Genomic DNA, 23,371 nt, shown 5'->3' with positions numbered 1-23,371 from the left:
TTCTCAGTAAAAGTGTTTCACTTACCATCTGGGTTGAGGATGTGCTTCTGGGGAAATGGTGCATCCGAGGTGTAGCCAAGTAATGCTGATAGGGCTGGGGCACCGGCCGCACCTGGAACTGGGCATGAGTCAGGCCTGCATCCACGCTGAGGTCCCTGTGGGCACCAGCAGCAACACGTGGCTCTGAGTGGGTGGTTCTGCTCATGGACTGCAGCAAACAAGACCCTGCTCACAGGGAAACTCCCTCCTGAGCTCCGGGCTGCTCTAGGCTCCTCAGCCTGTGGAGGTGGTATGGCATGGAAAGGAGTTTCCTCCAGTTTGGGGAATCACCCACCAGGCCAGCATGAAGGAGTGAGGGGTTGTTTCTATGCCAGATAGCATCTGAGTTATTTGGGGTCAAGAGCTGTGCAGATGCACCCTGTTAATTTCAGAGCAAGAGCATTTTGGTGGCTCAAAAGGATACACAGGCTCAGTCTGGTCAGACCTGCCAGCTGCCAGCACTGCAAACTATTACAGTGTGCCTTGAGTGTTTTGTAGGAGCAGAGATATTTACTCAAGGAATTCAAAAATGAACCATTCTGGTAGCTTTCAGAAGCTAGGTGGACACAGTCTGTAGGTTTTTTTTATGTGCCTGTGATCTCCTTAGAGATCTCCCAGTCCAGATCATGGCTGTACCTGGGAAGTCAAAGAACACTGTGCCTTGCCTGAATCCAGCCTCAGGCTGGTGAGGGTTTGAGGTGTCAGTGTGCTGAGGCCCTGGCACTGGCTGCTCAAAGAAGCTGTGGCTGTCCCATCCCTGGCAGTGTCCAGGGCCAGGCTGGACAGGGATTGGAGCAACCAGGGATAGTGGAAGGTGTCCCTGCTCATAGGAGAGGTTGGAACAAGATGATCTTTGAGGTTCTGTCCAACCAAACCATTCTGGAATTCTATGGTTCTACGAACTCCAGAATTGTGATTTGTGCAAAAAGTACAAAAGTTTTAAGAAATGTCTGGATGAGGCTGCTGTAGGAAAGCTGCTGTCACAAAACTAGAGGGCCATCAGCAATGGAGCAAAACATCCCTGATGGCCCTGCTACCCTGAAGACAGCCTGGCCCAGGCAAGCAGAGATGGAGCTCAGCTTGGTGAATCTGGGCACTTTTATCCTCCAGAAAACTGGAGGATAGAAAACTAACACAGCTCAATCTCTGGACTTGTCATAACCAAGATGCCATCAAATGTCACAGCTCTGCTCAGTCCAACACACAGAGATAAACTACAACCCTACCCATATCACACTGTGTGGAGGGAGTGGGAGGGGGCCCAATGCAGCACCTCCATCTCTAATCCAATTTGCTGATCCCTGTTCTCTCCAGCCTAAGGGTCACTTGGCAAACGAGTGCTTTGAACATTGTTCACATTATCATCATTACAAAATCCAGTGCTCTAACAATTGCCTTCACGTTTCCCAAAGCAAAGCTAATTAGAGCACAAGGGTGGCTTCCCATTTCAGCCTCCATCTTCTCTTCCCCTGCATGGAGGACAGCAGCAGTGCATACCACAGCTTCTTAGGAGCAGCCCAGATGTGTCCTCCAGCAGTTGTGAAACTGCTTTCACCCCCCAGAAGATGGGGACCTGAGGGGACCTGAGATGGAGAAATCCTTCATCCAGAACAGCCTGTGCACCAGGCAGCAGCACCAGTGCTCTAGAACTCCCTAACACCTGCAGCAAGCAATGATCCTCATACACCCCTTCCAACTCAGGATATTCTGTAGTTCTGTGATTCTCAGCTGAGGCCAGGAGACAGACTACTTTTGCTGGCCCTGTGTTAGCCATATGCTAGACAGACAAAACCTGGCAGAGGATAAAACACAGCAGCAGGCTGGAACACAACATGGTGAGAATCCACAGGTCTTGGCACTTCCCAGCTCCTGTATCCCAATTCTGGATATTTACCCAATTGCTTAAGGTTGTTCCCAGGGCTCCAATGGAAATCAGGAGGCTTTGGGTCCATTCCCAGCCCTGCCACTTTCTTGATGCATGACCCTGATCCACCTCCTCTCTGCCTTCCCATATTCCCTGTCTATGAAATAGATGTGGTAATTCACAGAGAGCTTTGAGACCAAGGACTGAAAAGATCTCTCAAAGGTGAATGGCCATTATTAAATTGCACCAGTAATTGCAGTAACGGGATTGCTGAATTGTTTGTGCATCTAGAGACTTAAAATCAGAATGTTGAGGTTCCTGAAGTGACAATTTGAGTCTACATACGTGTCCAAAGAATAATGCAGCCTGAAACTGTTTTCCCAGGGTTTGGGGCTAAAGAAGCAGAGCACACTTGCTGAAGAAGAATTGAACTAACCATTACTTTCTAGCCCATGCTACATAGGAGTATATACCAAGTGAAGGATAAGACAACAGGTAACAGGTAGGTCATCACTACAGATGCTGTGTGCAGAAGATGACTTAAGGAACCAAACAGGAGTTTATTTATTCTTCACCAGAAGAATGAATAAGCAAATAAATAAACTCCAGCCAATTGGGGTTGTGCTGTCTGAGATGACTGATCTTTCCTTGGATCTTTCTTCCATCCCCACTTCCACCTCCTGTGGCAGCAACCACCACCTACAGCCTCCTAGAAAATACTGCTGTTGCTGCTCATCTGGGGGTAACATATCAGAGGGGAGTTTTTATATTTGTCACTGGGCAAAACTCTGTCCCCCAGGGGACAGTGAGTCACCCAAACATATTCTCACCGTGTATGATTTCTGTCACCCCCACTCCTTGGGTTTTATAAGGCTATGGAGCAACAGAGGGGAGGAGGGAGGGGAAGGCACTTAGTGATGCTTTATCAGATACTTCTAATGATCATAATTAAGCACTCTGAGCTGAAAGAGAGGCAGAAAGAATCGCTCTATCCAGATGGTACATGAACTGCTTTGCAAACCAATCTGAACAATGTCATCCCGACCACATTCAGCCCACAGGAGTGCCAATAATGGGAACACCTGAGAGGAAAATTGCAGAAGGATGTGGTCATATTTTAGATTGTGTATTATGCACTGAAGGGGGAAAAAAAGTAACAACTCTGGGTTAAAAGGACTTTTCATTTGCAGAGTTGAGTGCTCAGATGTTAGGAAATGCCATCATTAAGACTTCCTGTGCCATTTTATTTCAGTCCCCTTGTGCAAATACATTACGATTGTCTTTAATTACAAGTTCACATGCTATTTTTTCCATTCAGTGCACAGAATGGACTTTACTCAGCTTACAAGCAGCTACTCAGAAGAATGTTTTTATTTTCTCATTCTTTTGGCCAGGTTACCATACTTTATTAACTGTTCAAGGGCTCTCAACCTACTCTGAGAATGAAATGAACAACTTCCTGCAAAGCTTTTCCAGGGTACTAGAACACTAGAGTTGGAGAATTATAAACAAATCTCCATTCATACCACCCTGCATGGCAGGGTAGTATGGTGCTCCCTAATTTGGACCACAGAAAATATTATGACTACTGGGTTTCCACTGCCTGAAGGGCAGCAAAGGGACTAATTTAGTGGTCTACAGGAAAAAAACCTTCTCTGGGCCCTACAGCACAAAGAGCAACTTGGGGGAATTAATGCTTGGCTTCACTCTAAATCTGTACATGAAAAGTTATGAGCAACAACACTGGAGCATGCCTAAAGGGGGACAATGGAGCTGAGGAAGGCTCTGGAACACAAATCTGATGAGGAGCAACTCAGGAGTTGGGAAAGGGGCTGAGCCTGGAGAAAAGGAGGCTCAGGGGGGACCTTGTGGCTCTGCACAACTCCCTGACAGGAGGGGACAGCCGGGGGTGTCAGGCTCTGCTCCAGGGAACAGGGACAAGAGGAGAGGGTATGGCCTCAGGCTGGGCCAGGGGAAGTTTACATTGGATATTGGGGAAAATTTCTTCACCCAATGAGCTGTTCAGCCCTGGCACAGCTGCCCAGGGCAGTGGTGGAGTCCCCACTCCTGGAGGAATTTAAAAGCCATATGGATGTGACACCTGGGGACATGGATCAGTGGTGGCCTTGGCTGTGCTGGGAACAGTTGGTCTTCATGGTCTTAGAAGACTTACAACTCAAATGATTCAATGATTCATTTACATAGGAGGCTGTCACACTCTCACAGACCTCTCAGAGATGAGTTTTCCCATTGCACACTCCCCACACTGTAACTGCTGAGCTGCCTCATTAGCTTTCACCAAAGCCCTGATCCCTGATGGCATTCCCCAAAGCCTGCAGCCTTCCCAGGACTTTTTAAACACCTCCCTGGATGCAGCAGTGAAATGGGGATCACTTACCAGTCCGTGCCCTCTGCCAAATACCTGGGCTGGGGCCCCATGGGCTGTGGAGTCTGCAGTTGGTGGCTGAAGTCAAAGCTGGGGTGCAGGCGGTGAGGCTGGACAGACATGCGCTCTTGGGCCCGCCTGCAGGGAGGAGAGCAGCAACAGGGAGGCTCAGACACCAGTGGGCACTGGAATTCCTGCCAAGAACCCATGGAAAAACCCCAAAGGCTGGGCTTGAGGACGAGTGTCCAAAGCTAAGCACTCCAGGTGGTGTAAGGGATGATGGGAAGAGGAGCACAGGGCTGTCGTTCCCTCACAGACATCACGCAGCGAATCCACTCCCAGGCCCTGTGGCACTCACACACACTCAGTTTGAAGGAGATGCTATTTGCTGGCAACATGCAGAGAAAAAGGGGAAACCAAACAACTTCTCAGCAGCTTTGTGCAGTTGGCACTATTTCCTTTTTGGCTACAGTCAGCCCCATAAACAACACACAAGGTAAAACGTGCCCCTGCTTCAAGATATCCGTGATCAATCATCATAACGAAGCTGCAGGTTGTCTTGTCTCCTGTGCAGTCCATAAACTCCTGGGGAGCCTCATTCATAACCAGATTACTCACGAGTGACTGAAAGCAGAATTTACTCTCACTGGCCTTTGCCAACATTTCTTTGGATGATGGACAGGCCAGGCTGAGTTCCAGGTCCTCTGCTCTGCTGCCATTGCAGGCAGGGAAAAGAAAGTGCTAGAAAATACAGCAAGGGTTTTCTAGGGATTTGAGTCTCATGATTATTGCTTATTTGAACTACTCAGGGGAAGAGAGTGTGCTGCTGGATCAGTGTCCACATTTGGCAAGAGACAAGGTGGATGCAAAAGCAGGATTTGCATTACAGACAGACTCCGTTCACTTCCTGACAAGTTACCACTTACCAGTGGAACCATCACAAAGAAAATCTTCAGGAAAAAGCTAGGGCAAATGGAGCAGGGAACTTCCAGGTAAATAACTTTTCATGCAACCTCAGATCAGAGGCTTCACTCTCAAGTGCATAACCTGTATTCCCATTTCTGGGAAGGGTCCTGACATCCTGCTCCACTGCAGCTTTCAGAGACAAACACTGGGACAGGGCAAGAGGTTCCTGCCTTCTTCCACACCACAGCCGACTTGCAAATACAACAGTGACAGCATTTGCCAAAGCAGATTCTGCGTGGAATTTTGCTCTGTGCTTTTATTTGAATTCAGCTTATGACTAAGAGATAAACACTTGTATCATCGGTTTCTCAGCCTGGAACATACTTGCTACCCAATTATTAGCTAATCATTAAATCCACCTAAAATCCAGCTTATGCAAAACAAAAACAATGATGAGAAGAACACACGATTTTCAGACAGAAAGGACATGGAAAGAAAGGGTTTTCTATCCATAGCATTCTTTCCAAATGAAGCATTATTGCAGAGTCTCATCCTCTGATTCTTGATCCATGGGTATAACCCACAAATAGCTTCCATATGTTTCCAGAAAAAAAAAAAAAAAATCACTCCTCTCTCAAGAAACACAACCAAGATGAGGCCAGGCATCCATTTTCATCTCTGCTGAGTTACAGCAATTCTCCCTGCATTTGTCAGCTCAGTGTGGATTTAGGATGCTCTCTGTGACAGAGTGTGCTGCAGGTCAGTGGCATCATTCCCTCACAGAGATGGGAAGCCTACCAAACCCTGAGCAGCAAGACCTCCATGTGCATAACCTGATGAGACAGCTGGGCACAGCCTCTTGCATGGTTTTGAAGCAGCAACTATGAGGATGCAGCTCACGCACACAGGGACAGCAAAGATCCCTGGCAGCACTATCACGATTCTCCTAGGAGCGACAATAATGGGGCACACTGGATGAGCACAGCAGGGATCACCACAGGAAGGGCACACCTTCAGGTGCAGCCTCCCTCCTGCTGGGTGTTGGATTCAGTGCACACAGGTGAGCCCGAGAAGAAAACCCAACAGGTGACACGGGGACCTCCTCTGGGAAGAACGGGATGCCCTTACCTGGGATGGGGCATGAGCCGGCGGTGCTGTGCCTCGAGGAGCTGCTGCTGGAGGAGGTATTGCTGGTGTAGCGCCTGAGGTAGGAAGGAGGGCCCGGCGACGTCCTGGAAGGGCAGGGCAGGCACGGGCGCCAGGGGCTGGTGCAGGGGGCCGCTGTGCTGGTGCGCCGGGGCCATGTGGGGAGCCAGCCCCGGCTGCGGCTGCACCGCGTGAGGCAGGGCGAAGTCTGCGGAGAGCTGAGGCTGGGGACCCAGGTGGAAATGCCGGCAGGAGGTAGCATGGGGATGCTGAGACCTTTGAAAGGGAGCACCTGGAAGAGAAGAGCGCGGCGGTCACGGGGAGTTGGCAGCGGCCAGGGCAGAGCAGCCCCGTGCTCACCCACCCGAGGGTGAGGGTTGGGCAAATGGCTGTTACTGTCCACTTCCAGATGGTTTATAAAAAAATACAAGTAAAAGAGAACAAGTTGGTTAAAGCTGATTACAAGAAAAAAAAAAGTGGTGATTTTGACTAATGGTATTTTTCCTCCAAGAAAATGTTGGAGCCAAAACATACATTTGGGTTTAAAGTCTCTTTTTGGCTCCAAGTTGAAATGTGTACTGATGAAAACTGCTTCAAGCTTGTTTTGGCTTTCCTGTCTTAAACAGAAAAAGAACAAAAGTCTTAATAGAGCCTTTGGAGACAGAAAAAGGAGTGATAGTTTTAAACTAGAAGAGAGGAGATTCAGACTAGAATCAGATTTTTTTTTATGCTGAAGGTGGTGAGGCCCTGTCTCAGGTTGCCTGAAAAAGATGTGGATGCACTGTTCTTGGAAGTGTTTGAGGCCAGCTGGATAAGGTTTAGAGCAATTTTGTCTAGTGAGAGATGTCCCTGACCATGGCAGTGGGGCTGGACTAGATGACCTTTAAAGGTCCTTTCCAATCCAAACCATTCTGTGATACACACTCAACAGTCTAGAAAAGAAAATAAACAACAAAACCTCTTTTTCTAATATATTTGAGTTTTAGATATTATGTCACTAAAGTTTTGTATGTTTTCCCTGAATTGAAGACTTTCCCTGCAAGTCATTTCTTTGCCTCTCTAAAAATGTCTCGTAGGCAAGGAAATAATCTCTACTCTAAAGAATTGCCTCACAGTGACTTCAGGATGTGAATGAGACAACTTCCACATCAGAGAGCTGGGGGATGAAGGCCCTGTGTGTCTGCTGAGATCCTTCAACAACCCGTCCTCATGAGCTGCATGCAGGGAGAGGGCAGCTGCTGGAAACACAACATGGACTGCTGTGAGACCAGGCATGAAGCTGATGGAAATGAGGGAGAAATGAGGTGTGAAAGATATCCATAGTGGAGGCGTTTTGCAAAACATCTGGCACTGGCTTGCACCTTGCTCAAGATCCTTGCTTGGACGGGCCCTTGGCCCAGTCCAGTGTGTTAATTCCTACATTCCTGGAGCATTTAGAGGCATCATGCAAAACTTCTGGCTCTTAAACTAGGGAAAGAGTCAACTCAGAGATGAAGGATGTGACTCGAGTGAGGCTATTAGAGATGCCTCTTTGCTGAGGATCAGCCCTAGGATGGGACACTTGCCCTTTTACAGATTTTTGAACTCCCCGCCTTCCTCTTTCTGTTTTAATCTTTGTGAATGGTACAAAACATCCCAGAACAACAGCACCAAGAGACACTATGTCATCTCAAAGCACAAGCATGTACATCATGCCCTCTTCACCCAGATCCCTTCTGCTCAGATCTCCCTGGCAGGCAGGGCCAGTCCATCACAGCAGCTCAGGGAGTCCTGAGCCAGCCAGATGCCAGCAGGAGAAACAACAGGAGAGGGCCTATCAGAAATGGATGGTTTGCAAAACTGTGCATAATTACACACAGCATCTCTTAAATACAAACTAATCCTCCACAGTGCCCCTCTGAGAGAGAGCAGGTTACACAGTATGTGCCACCCACAGCAGTGCTTCTCGAGGTGATAATTTCCCCTGCTGTCAGATAACAGCGTGATTCGACCACGATATTAATTAAAACCAGAGGTGGTGGGATCAGACCTGCTGTTCCTCAATGACAGAGCTGCAAACCCAGGCCAAAGAGCCATTCATATACCCGGTTCCCCTGCAGGTTGTATTGGTTGCTGACGGCCTGGCCCAAATTCACCACGAAGAATGAATAATGAAATGGGAATCCTGCACTTTCCTGGCCCATTGCTGAAGGGAATTGTGAGGAGAAGCCTCCTGACTGCTGTGTGTGCTTGCTACTTGCCAGGGAACTCGTGGTGAATTGCTCAACCTCTGATGGCCATGTGGAATTCTCCCAGGGGAGAATTGCTGCAGCAGGTCACGGGTGAGCCACCGTGCACCCCCAGGCCTTCACAGCGGCCTAAAGACAAGGTGTGAGAGCAGGTAAAAGGGCTAAACCCTCTGCACACACCAAAACACCAAACCTGTGCCCCCACGCTTCAGTTCAGCTGTGTTTCAGACAAAAATGTCTTGGGCAATACAAGACAGTGAAACTCAGTGATACTCCCCCACATTTCCTGGGACACATTCTCTAGCACATAAGTGAAGCAGGGAAAGCCTGTCTCTCATCTCCTGTGACTCTCTTGTCTCTCAGTGCCTGGTGTAACCTCAACCAGCTGGTCATGGTTTTGGTTTGGATTTTGCTTCTCATACAAAGACAGTCCTTGGGAGGAACATGGTCATACACTTCCCAAGGCCCAGAACATGCAAACTTTATCTGTGGTATGTGTGCAGGAAGATACACAGAGTAACATATCTGAAAGCAAAAGCATAAATAATTTTGTTTTGGTACAGAGTCAAGTTGTCTTATCTTTAGAAAATAATTAATTAAATAAAGCATATTTCAGTATTTTTTGTTTGCACCAACTGGTGCAGTGATGCATTTCTCTTCATAGGAATAACATCATCAAGATGTGACCGAGACCATATGATTAAATAAAACCCACCAATTTGTCTTAACATAACACATTACCCTATGTAGTAATTGTTCATTCTCTTCAACTAATCCAATTGCTGATGAGGATTTTTACAGCAAAGCAAAGACTTTGGGGAATACTTCAGCAATCCTATGCTTATTAGCAGTTATCCAATCACACTGTTGGCATAACCAAGCCAGTCTGCAAAACAAAGAGCCAGTCCTCACTAAGCAGGGTCCTGGTAATCTCCAGAAAGCCCTGGCAAACAAATTACAGCTCAAAACACAACAGAGCATTTTTGAGTTTGTTAGTTTTGAGTTTACCCTCTACTACTCATTGCACCTAGATGCAAAGGCCCCTGATGGGACTTGCTTTCCAAGTCCACATTTTGGTCTCACAGGCAATAGGTAAATACAGTGCCATCCTGCAAACATGAACTGAGCATCCTTGTCCATGTACCTCACCACAATCAACACCAAAAGCAGGCACTCATCCCTTTGAATTCCACAGAGGTTCACACATTAGCAGCATCAGAGAAGCTCAGAATTTTTAAGGCTGGAAAAGTCCTCTAAGATCAGTGAGTTCATTAACTCAGAGTCACCATGTTCACCACCAACCCTTGCCCCCAGGTGCCACATTCACATGACTATTGAACACTTCCAGAACTGGGGGCTCCACCACGTCCCTAATGCCTCTTCCAAAGCCAGACCACACTTTCTGTGAATAAACTTTTCCCAGTATCCAACCTAAACCTCTCCTGGAACAGCTCAAGACCATTCCATCTCATCCTGTCCCTTGTTCCCAGGGAACAGAGCCCGACCCCCACCTAGCTGCCCCCTCCTTTCAGGGAGTTATGGAGAGCCAGAGAGTCTATTAGTGATTACTCTGCTAGCATATCTTCTCCCTCTTTTCCAAACCACAAGTGTGGTCCTAGATTGCATTTGCATTGAAACCAACAAGCATAAACATTGCCCATAAGATACATCAAGAAAATTGGATTCACGGGTTTAATCTGATTTTTGCCTGGATAGCAATGTCTGCCACAGCAGAGACTAATCCATGACTAAAACCGAGTCCTGATACCACATTCCAGCTTTTGTTTTCACTCCCCAGTACAAGGGCAGAGCTGACATTTTCATTAGCCAAGCTTTGAGGACATTTCCACAGCAAAGACAATGAGGATATAAAGTGTATCATGCTCCAGAGGCATAAACTGTGTCCTCCACAATCCTTGTTCCCCATCATCTATCCAGTGGTGCCTGCATGAAGGCAATGCTGCTCTGGGATCAGCAAGGCAGAGACTTTCTTTCAGCTTAATGAACTCAGGGTTTGGTCCTCACACCATAGAAGGATTCTCCTCCTCCACTGGGATACTTTGATTTTGCAGGAAGAGAGATTTGCCACATATTGCATGTTTTTATGACTTACCCTCCATGTCCAAATATTTGCCTTCTCCAGTGCAGGGGACAATCTCAAAATCCCAGAATTAAGGTTGGAAGGACCACTGGAGTCCCGTCCTCCTGCTCAAGCAGAGTCCCTAGAACACATTACTTTGTGTCCAAGTTTTTAATATCTCCAGGGAAGCCCACAGAGGCAATGCCATCCCTATCAGCCCTTGAGATGCTTTTGACCCCAAACCAGCCTGGAAACACCTGTGGCTGGCCCAGCCTACTGGCTGGGATGAGAGGGCCAGCCCTGCATGAAGCATGAGCTCATTGGTGTGCTCCTGGTGCCTTGAGTAATTCCAGCTGGTCCTGCCTGGGGCTGTGGAGGACTGATTTCCCTGGGATCACTGTCAGGCTGCCCACCAGCCAAAAATCAATTTGTTGTCCTGATGGTGCTTCCTTTCATTTAAATGCTGTTACTGTAGCAGATGATGATAGCTCTGAGCAACATCAGATCAGCAGCTCTGAGATGAGCGATGCATCACATCTGTGTCAGCAAAGCAGGTGACTTATCCCAGTTTTCCTTCCACAGGTTGAGGCCAAATATCCTTAAAAAGTCCCCAGATGCCCACACACCCACCCAAGCTCTCAGCTTGGACAACAGCTTGTTGCCTTACACTCAACTAAGCCACAAAGAAAGCTAATGCCTGAATCTAGATAATGCAGATCTAAAGGTGCTTTGAAAGCCTCAAAATTTGTGATAACACATGGAGGCAGAGACAGGATCTACTGGAGAAATTAATCATGTCCTGAACAAGCCAGGCTATCTGTGGGGTGGGAAAGTGAGCTAGGTGGTTCTCTGGTATAACTGGGGCCAAGTCTGACCCAAAAGAGGCTGTGGCACTTTGTGGTTGTGTAGGACCATGTGGCCAGGGATGCCTTTGGGTGATCACCAGCAACATCTCCCTGCCTGATGTGATGCTCTTCTGGTTGCTGCTTCCAGTGTTCCTCAGCTTCTTTGATCACATCCTAAAGCCAAGTCCAGCACCAGGGAACAAGGGATAGAGAATCAGTACTTGGGTGATTCCTGCCACTTCCAGAACATGAGTGTGGATCAGTGCCTGCCCCAGCTGGCCTGGCTCTCCTCTGCTGCTGTGACAGATGCTGCAGCTTCACACTGTGATGCTGAAAACCTGCTATGGAGCTGGGTCTGTGTGACATCCCTCTGCTCTGGGCCTCTGCAGCCTGCAGTACTCCCCACAGACACTCAGTTCTGCAATCACACAATCATAGAATGGTTTGGGTTGGAGGAGGTCTTTGAAGGTCACCTAGTTCCAATCTCCTGCCATGGGCAGGCACACCTGCCACTGTCCCAGGATGCTCCCTGTCCAACCTGGCCTTAGACACTTCCAGGGATCCAGGAGCAGCCACAGCTTCTCTGGACACCCTGTGCCAGGGCCTCACCACCCTCACAGGAAAGAATTTCCTCCTAATATCTAATCTAAACATACTTTCTTTCAATTTGAAGCTATTCCCACTTGTCCTCTCACACCAGGCTCTTGCCCCATCTTTCCTGTACTTTTCCTTTAGGTACTGGAAGACATTGAGGTCACAATGAGGTCATTCCGAAGCCTTCTCATTTCCAGGCTGAACTATCCCAATTCTCTCAATCTTTACTCATAGCAGAGATGTTCCATCCCTCTGATAATCTTGGTTGCCTCCTCTGGACTGGCTCCAACAAGTCCCTGTCCCTCCTGTGCTGGGAACCCCAGAGCTGGAGGAAGCTCTCACCTGTGTGTGACAGAGGGGCAGAATCACCTCCTTGATGTCACGGCCTCACGGCAGCATTTAGCACCATGGAATACAATAACAGAATCATTTGGGTTGGAAAAGCCCTCTCAGATCACCAAGTCCCACTGAGAGCTGCCAAGCCCACTGCTAAACCACATCCCTTACTTGCACTGCAAAGAAAATCCTCCACGAGCCCGCGGGGAAGGCTGCTTAACAACAATTCACAAAGCACCCAGAACACTTAGCTGGAAGCATTACAGTCTTCAGCCTCAGACTGAGGAAGGTACAAATTTGTTTCTAGAAAGCCAGCAGATGATGCAGGAGTGTGGACAGCTGAACCTGCTCGGCTGCTTGCTGCTGTGCCATTTCCACCTTTTGCTCTCACAGCACAGCAGAAACCCATGGGGAAACTCAACACATCCTCCTCACCACTGCTTTCTCACTTCCACAGTGGCTGCTTTTTTTTTTTTTTTTCTATTTTTTTCCTTTTTCCCCTCTGTTCTACAGTTATATTTATTGCTTCCGTACATTATCCAAAGCAGCACAGACTTTTTTTTCATTAGCAGAAACACTCCCGTTTCATTTGCGCCCCTGGGTGAACCCTGCAAATGATAAGTTCATATATTTTGGCAGGTTTGTAAGTGACATGGAGTCACAGAAATGTACTGGTCTAGTCCTAGGTGCTTCTGCCACTGGGGATTGTCCTTTAGCATCAGTCAGGGTTTGACTGCAGCTAGGCACATGCACATTTATCCACCCAGCAGTATTTCAGAAAGGCTCAAGGGATCCATGTGCTCGTTCAACACTGACCCATCTCTGAGATGCAAAGCCTCTGGGTAATCCCTGCAGTGTGACAGGCAATGCTACGGGCTTTATGAAAAAGAAAAACCCAGAAAGCAGAACTATTTATTTCCACCTCCTTTCCTCAGGCAGCAGCGCTCCTGATGCCATCAGGCTGCTGGTGAGGGACCCGGGATCCGGATCAGGCCTGGGGCTGGCACTGGGACAGGTGTCTGAGCAGACAGCTGCAGCCCAGTGAGCCTCACCCCCTCCGAGAGGAAAACAAAATCTGTCTCATGCTGTTAAGCTGCCTGCAAAGCCTGTGAATATTTCCCCTGGGCAAGGCAACCTGGGCTCATGTCGAGGCCTCTGCGTGAGGGGGGTGTCAGGGCCTGCTCACATCCAGGTCCCGTGGCAGCAGCTTCTGGAGAGCCCTGGCTGCACTCACTGACAGATTTCACAGCTGCGGAGGATCTGCCTGTAGTAATCGGGGGATGGAGTCAGGTTGTCTCAGCCACTTTGTCCTGATTAGAGCCCCTGCGACCCCTCCTGCTGTGCTGGGGTGCCAGATAAGCCGCCTCAACAGGAGCCCTTGCGGTGCCTCTCCGAGAGCCTGCCAGGCTTTTAGCAGCCCGGATCCTGCAGCTCGCTTCCCTGGATGTGCATTAAAATTCCCCTCAGAGCCAGCAGCACGGTGGGAAGTTTGCATCGGCCCTGGCAGCGTACGGTGAGTAAAGGCCAAAATCATGGGAGCAGCTCCAGCTTCACGTGGCACACGGAGAAGGACACCACAGGGGACTCACACTGCGTCTACAAACAACTCCTAATTGCCTGATGCCATCAGACATGTGTTAATCCCTTCCAAATTGTTTGTGAATATACCCTTTACGAAATGAGGGAAATTCACTTACTAACAGGAAATGAGGTGTGACAATCACAGAACAATTGAATGACTTGGAGCCTAAAGATCACCTAGTTACAACTCCTGCCACAGAAAATAAAACATGAAGTAAGTAACCCCCCTGAGCAAGTTCATGGTATTTAGCTGCATAAAGGTTGAGTGGTCTGGCGGAGGAAGATACTGTGCTGTCTCACTCCTGTTACAGGACAGCTGACTGCAGGGTGAGGAGGTTGGGGCAGGGAGGATGAAGGAAGAAGAGGAAAGAATTTAAGACAAATCTATCAGGCAGGAAAGAATCTGTCTCGCTTTCAGCACCTTTGCCAACAGCTTTCTCATTTCATCCAGTGAAACCAAGAATCACAGAATTCAATCAAGGTTGAAAAAGACCATGAGGATCATTGGGTCAAGCCATCCACCCACCATCACACATAACTATTCCAAATGCCACATCCAGACATGCCACATCCAGACATGCCACATCCAGACACCTCTCCAACATTTCCAGAGATGGTGATAGTACCATCTCCCTGAGCAACTTATTCCAATGCCTGACCATTCCAGCAGTGGAAAAAAAATTCTAATATCCTGTCTGAACCTCCTCTGGTACAACTTGAGGCCTTTTTCCTTGTCCTGTTCCCTGTTCCCTGAAGCACAGCCTGACCCCCCCCTCTGGCTGTCCCCTCCTGTCAGGGAGTTGTGCAGAGCCACAAGGTGCCCCCTGAGCCTCCTTTTCTCCAGGCTGAGCCCCTTTCCAGCTCCCTCAGCTGGTCCTCATATGAGCTGTTTTTTAGACACTTGACTAGCTTTGCTGCTCTGCTGGGGCAAGATGCAAGAAGCCAAAACCCATGCTAAAAATAATGGGCTGCCAGCTCCAATGCAGCTCAGGGTACAGCCTGCCATCCCACATGTCTAGTGCCAGGGAAATGGTGAAGGACCTCAGATCTGTGGCTGGGAGATGCATGAAATGGATAAAGACTTTTTAAATTTGCCTTATTTACTTGTTCAGGTTATGCCGTGCCAGCATGACAAGTCAGGATGCTGGGCTGGTCTGTGGTGGCTGGTGGAGCATATTTGTGTTCTGGGTGGCAACATGAGGCTCTGGAGGTTTATAATCTCCTGCTCAGAGTCTTTCACACTTGATGGAAAACTGCTTCAAAGGAATTCAGGCCCAGATGGGATCCCTACTGCTGATTAATTTTTTGGTGGTCACAGCCCTCTTTGCACTGTGCCTCTGTGCAGGCACAGCACTGCACAGCTGAGCTCTTCCCAAAAATACCTCATAAATACAAACCTCAGAGCCTGCAGAGTGCCCCTGCCTGCTTGTACAATCCCCAGTCAACATCCTCTGGCACTAATGAAGCCTCTCATTAATTGCTGAGTGACATGAGCTGGTGTGGCTGGAGGGTCCCTAACACAGAGCACAGCATCTCTTCTCCTGCACACCACACAGGAAAATCACATGCAGCCTTAATACACCAGAAAGAAAGAGAAAAAAAAAAAAAAAAAAAAAAGGATGAGGTAGGACTCCTACCAGGGCCTAAGCTCAGCATTCAACAAAATCAAAACCGAGCACCAGGTGTGATTCTTAGGGCTGTTCAATGCAGGGCTCAGAGCTGGACTCAATGATCCCTATGAGTCCCTTCCAACTCAGGATAATCGGTGATTTTGTGATTTACAGCTGGAAGTGACCAGCATTAACCAGCATATTTACAGAAAATCATAGATAGTTAAGGGTTGGAAAAGACCTCAAGATCATCTAGTCCCAACCCCACACCTCTGTTTACATCAAGACTGAAGAGGTGCTGAGTGCTGGGGATGAGAACCAGCAAGAATGAAGGATGGGGATACAGCCAGGCAGCCTGGACCCATCACAGGAGGGAGACAGCTGTTTATACAGCACTGGATGAGAGTTTTTTCCCTGAAACTCTTTCCCTAGCTTCAGGGGGGGAAAAAAAAGTTTTGTTGAAGATGATGTTTCACAGCAACGTGTTGAATTCAGCAATATTTTCCAAGGGGGAAGGAGAAACACTTCAGCAGCGTTGCTACACTTAAAGCTGTCTTTTTGCTTTTATACTTCTCACTGTGTTTTAATTATAGCTTTATTCTCAGTGTTGAATTCGAGGGTGTATTTGAGATTTTTGGATCATCACATTAAAAAAAAAAAAAAAAAAAAAATTCAAATTGCACTGAGAGAAAATGTTTTCAGGGATTTGGTGGTCCCAGTCTCACCCCTTCCCTCTCAAGCTCTGGCATACCTGGAGGGATGGGTGGTCTGAACAGCCTGGCATGATGTTTCTCACCCAGGCCAGCTCTTTCTCCCCAGGTTGCCGTTTCTTCTGGGTTTCAGCCCAGCCCTGCACATCTGCCAGGAACAGGCCTTGGAGGAAATGTGGCTTTGGAAATGTTGAAAAGCCCCTCTCAGACTTTTTTTACAATAATGCTTCTCCTTTCTGTTTGGTCTGAAGGTGTTAGAGAAGGAACAGCTGACAGGAATCACTTGACCACAACTCCCATGCTAAAAGCAGGAATCACACTGCAGGTCTCAAAGTAATTTTTGGGCTGCAGGGCTTATGCCCAAGAAAATCCCAACAATTCCAAGAGCAGACAAGATTTGGCTGATACATGAACTTTAAGGCAACTCTTGTGACTTTGCCTTCACCCTCACCACCATTCCATCCAGCTCCTGTGTGCAACCCAAGCCTGTCCTGCAGCACTCTGCACTGGAAAATGCAAAAAACCAGGTTGGAGTATCCCTAGTTTGTGGGAAGATATCTGGACTCAAAGGCTCTTCTTCAGGGTTTGGCCAGTTATCTCAAATTTAAAAAAAAATGTTGAAAAGGAAGTGGAGTGGGTCTGGGTCCACTTTGGTCAACAGAGGCAATAAAGCTCATCTTTTCTGGTTTTATATTACTAGCAGGCTGATCCATGTGAACGAGTCCCCAACCTGGAAATGTGATAATTAACCAGGGGAAGGAATTCATCCCCTATTTGAAAATAAGAAATAAAAAATCCTGGCACGACAGCAGCCTGTTACTTGGCTCTCTCACTGCAGAGAGCAATGGGGAAGCACTTGGAGCAATCCCTATCTCTACCCTTGGGAATGTAAAAACGTGCTGACTTGTGCCTTCAACTTTGACAGGCAATGATAGGCTGCAGCCAGTTGTTTGGAAAAGGAAATTCAATACTTGTGTTTCTAATGTTTCCTTGCTTTCACAGTGTTCAAAGCCCTCCCCAGGCATTTGGAAGTGCTCAACACCTGCCTGAAAAACACTCATAACTGCTCCTAATGACTGGCCAGGGAGGTTTGCAGCAGCTCCCTCCTACCAGTAATGATATGCAGGACATCCAGAAGCAGGCAAAAAGCCAAAACCATGGGGGGAAAAAAAAAAAAACCCAGCCAGACATTGCAAGGACCTGGCAGGGTCTTGGGGGCTGCACTGCATTGTTCATGGAGCCTTTTAATTCTGTGACAGCCTCAAAACCCTCCACCTAAACACTGCCAAACCTTAAGGGCCTGCACTCCCCAGGAAGTATTAATTTTTTCCCCTTCCCCAGAGATGGAGTCACTGGGAAGAGCCAATACCCTCAGCTGACTCTGATCCCTGTTTAATCAAAAGGCTGTGTGATGGCCCCAGGTCTCACACCAGCCCAGCACACAAGAGGGGCTGGGGCAGGAGCAGAGTCCTGTGGTATGGTGCCCCTCGGGATCCAGGGATAATCCACAGCCCTGGCAGCCACAGCACCCAACCCTGTGCCATCCTCTACATCCCCTCCCTCCACAGCAACTTTTGGGTGAGGACCAGTGGTGGTGGTTTGGGCCCTTTCCCCTCCCACACACGTAATATCCCTGCAAAGGGACTTCCAGTGAAGGCTATTCATCCTGTTCTCCCACTATCAGCAAAGAGGGGAAAGATGCCTTTTTTTGGAAGGCATTGTTTGCCTGACCTGCTTTAAACCTCCCCTCTAGGGAGAGACTGGAACAGACTTTGAAACCTATCCTGAAAACACAGAGGAGGCTGCTTTGGGTGGGTTATTCTGCATCAATCCCCATCCGCCTCTATTTCGCATGCATTAATTCCCCACCCACACACCCGTTGTTTTAAATTGGACTGTAATAACCAGCTGGGTTTTCCTGAAGGATTTATTTATCTGCATCTTAAGCCCAGGGCTGGGAGATTCCCATCCATCATGTCCACAGAGCTGCAGAATGAGTGGCAGTGGTTTGGGGAGGGGGTGGGGAGGGCAGGTTTTGGAAATGGGTGGAATGTTTCAGCATTTCTAGGAACAGCACATCGGTTTGGATGGGGGATGTTTGGCAGCCCAGCCTTTCTTCTATGCTGGCTCTCTGGCAAATCAGCCCCCAAGCCAGAGCATTTTGGCAGGGAGTCAGGACATAGGACATCCCCTTGCAAAGGGATTGGTTGATGACGGCAGGTCGCCCTCTGGGCTTTATTTTAAATCCTGTAATCCTGTATCAGGTAGGGTGCAAAGGATTTACCAGCCTGCATGAGACCCTCAGAGTGCCAGGAGGGCAACTTTTGCAGTACCTGACACTCAGGGAAGACAATATAGTGTATAGTCTCCCTTTGAATTTTTTACAGATGGTTCAGAAGCCACACCAAAAAATGTCTCTCCTCATCCCAGAAGGCAGTAAAAGCTCAGCAGCTGGTTCCTCTTTCAAGTGGCATTACACAGAATACAGGAGCATCTTACAACTGCTAAGGTACAAAAAATGAGGATTATCTCTTAAGAGAGAGCAGACGTGCTCCTTGGAGGTGGGTGTGTTGGATGCAGAGCCAGAACAACGCTAGCAAATCCCCTGTAAAGCACTCTTAAGTTCCCACTCTTAAGCCCAAGAGCTCAGCCCCACAGCCAAAGCTGAGCCCTTAGAGTGGGGGATTGATTGCACCTGTGGAGCTCCTGCAAGTTCCCTGTCCCCACTGGACCTCTTCCATTTAATTAACCCAAAATATTTTGGAATTCAGACCATCAGTGTACTGGCTTGAGGCACCTGCTTGCACCATAGCAGGGCAGCATCTGGGGTCAGGGGGGGATCAAAGCTGGAGCTGTGTGAGGTGCAGTGGATGCTGGCTGGAAGCTGGCACAGATCAGGGCAGCTCAGCAGTTCTTTACACTGAACTAATCTGAACTCAGGTTTGGGAAAACCCCAGCTACCGTGAGTCCTGCCATGCTGTGCCCCGGCAATTCCCCTTTTGCGCTCTGTGAATAAGAAGTCTGTGGCTAAAAATCAAAGATCCTGGAAGCTTGTTCCCTATTAAATTTAATATCCTGAACTTTATAGGTACATGCCACTCCAGGAGAGACAGAGCTGTGCTTAAAAGTACAAGGGAAACGTCAGTTCCTTGATGTGGGAAAAGCTCTTACTTTACATTTCTGCATGAGGTCCTGGCATGGGTTTGTGCTACCAAGCCCTGCTGTAATAACATATAAAGGAAAACTCTAACCAAACAGCAAAATATATGTATCTTATACTGCTAAATGTAAAGTCATCCATCTAAAAAAACCCATACAGGTGCTATTTGCAGGTGTCAGGCTATCTGAGGGAAAGTGAATTTTGGTAATCAGCAAACCATGATCTCCCAGAGCCCCAGCAGCATCTGAAGGCACAAATGTTCCCTATATAAAAAGCAGGAGGTGGGGTTCCTTGGGAGCAATAAGCGCCTCAGATTGATGCCAGAGCTGGGAAGGAGGCTTGGAGAGGAGCCCAAGCATTCACCGTGGAGGGAGGCACTGCAGGAGACCTGTGATTCCACGTCAGAATGAGCAAAGGTAAAAAACCATGGTTGAACAGAGCCTAAAATGCTGCCACACATGAGCTGGGCAGGATAAGATTTATCCTTCTCAGGCAGGCAATGAGCCTGACAAAACCCAGAGGCCAGGTCTGGGCTGCAGCAGGCACAGCCTGAAAACACAGGGCACCACATGCCCACAGCCAAAATCCCTTCCTCAGCACCAGGGCTGGCTGGTTTCCTAAAGGACATCCCCTCACTCACACAGGAATTAATTTTGGGATGTGGGATGGAGAAGGTGACAACAGCTGCTCCTTCCAGCAGGGAAATCCACCCGGCTGTGGGTATTTTCCCTGCCCTCTGAAGCCAGAGAAGATTGAGTGCAAGGGATTTGCTTTTCTAACACAATGGGAAGAGGAAATCACAATTCTGCTTATTTCATCATAGAATCATAGAACATCCTGAGTTGGAAGAGATCCACAAGGATCATCCAGTCTAGCTCCTGACACCCCAACAATTCCACCCTGTGCATCCCTGGAGCAGTGTCCAAACTGTCCTGGAGCTCTGGCAGCCTCGGGGCTGTGCCCATTCCCTGGGGAGCCTGGGCAGTGCCAGCACCCTGTGGGGAAAAAACCTTTCCCTGATACCCCACCTACACCTCCCCTGGCATGGCTCCAGCCACTCCCTCAAGTGTTATAAATTGGATCCTATTTATTCCATCAAGAATATCCCACTGGGCTGCAGATAACCCCATAGGATGCTTCAGATAAAACTCCATGTCATAGGCAGCATCTCATTTCCCTACAAGCAGTTTTGGATCTGGCCTCCCTGAGAGAGTTAGGACTAAGTCAATGTTTCCATCATCAAACTCACTTTTGAGGGGCTTGTAACTCTCAACATTTGTGCTCTCACAGTGCCGAAACTTGGCGCAGAAACACATGGCCCAGATGCAGTTTTATTTGGTAATGAATAGCTTAAATCTCATAAGCTATTTTTCATTTTGGCTTAAACGTGTAAAATGGGAAAAGAAAAATGTGTGGGATTTTTTTTCCTACCTTCCAATAATTCTGGAAAAGAAGATTATACTGAGTAATGGCAGGCTTTTTTTTTTTTCCAGATGCAGACAGCCAATAATGCCATTTCTCAAATCTTTTGCTGTTTTTACATCCACTTTTTAATAGGATCAATTGCAGAGCCGTCATTGCAGCCCCAGTGTTCTGGGGGTGTTTTGGATTATTCAATTTTTGGCACATTGAGCCTGAAGTTCTGTGAGAGTTAAAACACAGCAAAATTCCACAAGCCCTTTAACCAACAACGGTAATATTTTGAGGATGTATTGCTGTTTTAACAGTGCCTCTGTGACCTCACATTTCTCTGGAGTTCAGCAATTATTGCATCCCTGCACTCTCTGCCCAGCCCTTGGGCGAGCACTGGTTTTCATCAGCAACCCGCCAGGATTTCAGCACTTTCGGATTTACTCCAAACTCAGACTTTGCTCTACCTACTCCAGCTACTTCCCAGTGGCCAAAAGCCAAGGAAACGCCCCAAACCCCCAGCCCAAGGACTTGGCTGCCCTTCAAAAGTCCGCCTCAGCTGGAGCAGAGAGAAATAGTGATTTTGCTCATATGGTCAGCTCCAGTTGGCGGAGGTTCCCCAGTGGGACACTGGGCTACTGTCCAGATTGCAGAGTGATTTGTTATCTGTGGGGCTGGGATTTTTCACAGAAGGCAGTGGGGGGATTCAGGGAATGAGAATGTTGCACTGGTATGGGGAGCTGGGCTGATAACAGGTCAGAAACATGCAACATAGTCCAAGGAGGATTCTGCAGATTTCACAGAAATCACAGAATGGTTTGGGTTAGAAGGGACATTTAAAGATCATCTCGCTCCAGCCCCACTGCCATGGACACTTTCCACTATCCCAGGGTGCTCCAAGGCCCATCCAACCTTGCCTGGAACACTCCCAGGGATGGGGCAGTCACAACTGCTCTGAGAAACATGTGCCAGAGCCTCCCCACCCTCACAGGAAGAACTTCCCAATATCCAGTCTAAATCTCTCTTCTTTTAGTTTACAACCTTTCCCCCTCACCCTGTCACCACCTACCCAGGTAAAAAATCCTTCTCCCTCTTTAATACCAGCACCCTTTTGGGTGCAGTGAGAGGCTGCAATGAGGTGTCCCCAGAGCCCTTTCTTCTCCATGCTGGATAATCCCTTCCTATGCATGCAGGTCCCCTCAGACCCACATCCCCCCATCTCCTCAGACCCACATCCCCCTTTGCTAGGAAAAAGGGCTGAAGGCAACACTGCCCAACACTGGGGAAATTCCCCCCAAACAGCTTTCCACCAAGTTTTCCATCTCAATGCCCAGCAATAGCACGAACAGAGCCTGCCCATGCACTGATCCCATGCTCAGCCTCCCCAGACCCCAGCAGATCCAGGGAAGACTTGCCTCCAAGGGAGGCAGGGGGAATTTTCTGTCTGTAAGCGAGGCAGGCAGCTCGTGCTGCAGAGCCCACCCCGTGTCCCAGCAGGACCCAGCCTGCTGTCAGCCCTGCTAGTCTCCAGGAGGAGAGGGATGGCTCACATATGGTATGGATTCACAGAGGATCAAGCTGACTCACTGGATGGGGGAGTGGTGGATCGGAAGAAAAACCCCCAAATACACAGGTACCTTTTGGGCCATCTGTCCTCGGAAATACCAGCCATGAGCCACGTTACAAAGCACGTGGGAGGAGAAGGGGCTCGTGTGAAACAATTCTGCCAGGACACAGATACCACACCCAAGGAAAAAGCATCAGCCTGCTGCATTTTTTGGGGGGAAGTTTTTGGTGGATTAAATGCAGCCCTGCATCCTTACAGCAGCCTAGAGACCTTAGAGAGCTCTTATCTAGGGCGTGAAGGGGCTCCAGGAGAGCTGGAGAGGAACTTTGGACAAGGGACAGAGGGACAGGACGAGGGGGGATGGTTTAAGCTGAAAGAAGGTAGATGTAGGGTAGATATTAGGAAGAAATTCTCGACTGTGAGGGTGGGCAGGCCCTGGCACTTGGCATCCAGAGAAGCTGTGGCTGCCCTGGATCCCTGGCAGTGTCCAAGGCCAGGCTGGACAGGGCTTGGAGCAGCCTGGGATAGTGGAAGATGTCCCTGCCCATGGCAGTGGGTGGGACTAGCTGAGCTTTAAGGTCCCTCCCAACCCAAACCATTCTGTGATTTTGTGATCCAAAGCTACCTCCATCCACAGCAAGGCCTTCCCACCCCTAGTTCACATGAGACATAACCCAGATTCCACAGCTGGGTCTTTGGAGGAAACACCAGGCATGCTCCACGGTTGGGAAGCATTTGCTCAACATCAGGCTCGTGCCAGGAATGTCTGTGCAAATCCATGCAAGCTGGCTCCAGTCTCTCTGCAGGAAAGACACAGCGGTGGGTCTGCGCACCCTGAGCTTGCCATCAATGAATGCCTTTTGTTTTTTATTTTAAAATTAAAGTCAATCGAGTAATTGAACTAGTCTG

At 48.4% G+C, this 23,371-nt stretch overlaps 1 protein-coding gene across 1 annotated transcript in view; it reads right to left on the bottom strand.

The window, feature by feature from the left end:
- ARK2C (arkadia (RNF111) C-terminal like ring finger ubiquitin ligase 2C) overlaps positions 1–23,371 on the bottom strand; it is a 54,250-nt gene that overhangs the window by 8,501 nt on the left and 22,378 nt on the right. The window contains exons 2-4 of the mRNA XM_056514279.1: positions 6,324–6,633; positions 4,302–4,427; positions 26–155 (exon numbers count right to left, since the gene is read on the bottom strand). Coding sequence (XP_056370254.1) covers positions 26–155; positions 4,302–4,427; positions 6,324–6,633 — 566 coding nt within the window. The remainder of the gene's footprint in view (positions 1–25; positions 156–4,301; positions 4,428–6,323; positions 6,634–23,371) is intronic.

This window comes from Oenanthe melanoleuca, chromosome Z (genome assembly GCF_029582105.1).
Source record: "Oenanthe melanoleuca isolate GR-GAL-2019-014 chromosome Z, OMel1.0, whole genome shotgun sequence".
NCBI classification, from domain to species: domain Eukaryota; kingdom Metazoa; phylum Chordata; class Aves; order Passeriformes; family Muscicapidae; genus Oenanthe; species Oenanthe melanoleuca.
This window is presented reverse-complemented; position numbering and strand designations above follow the sequence as displayed.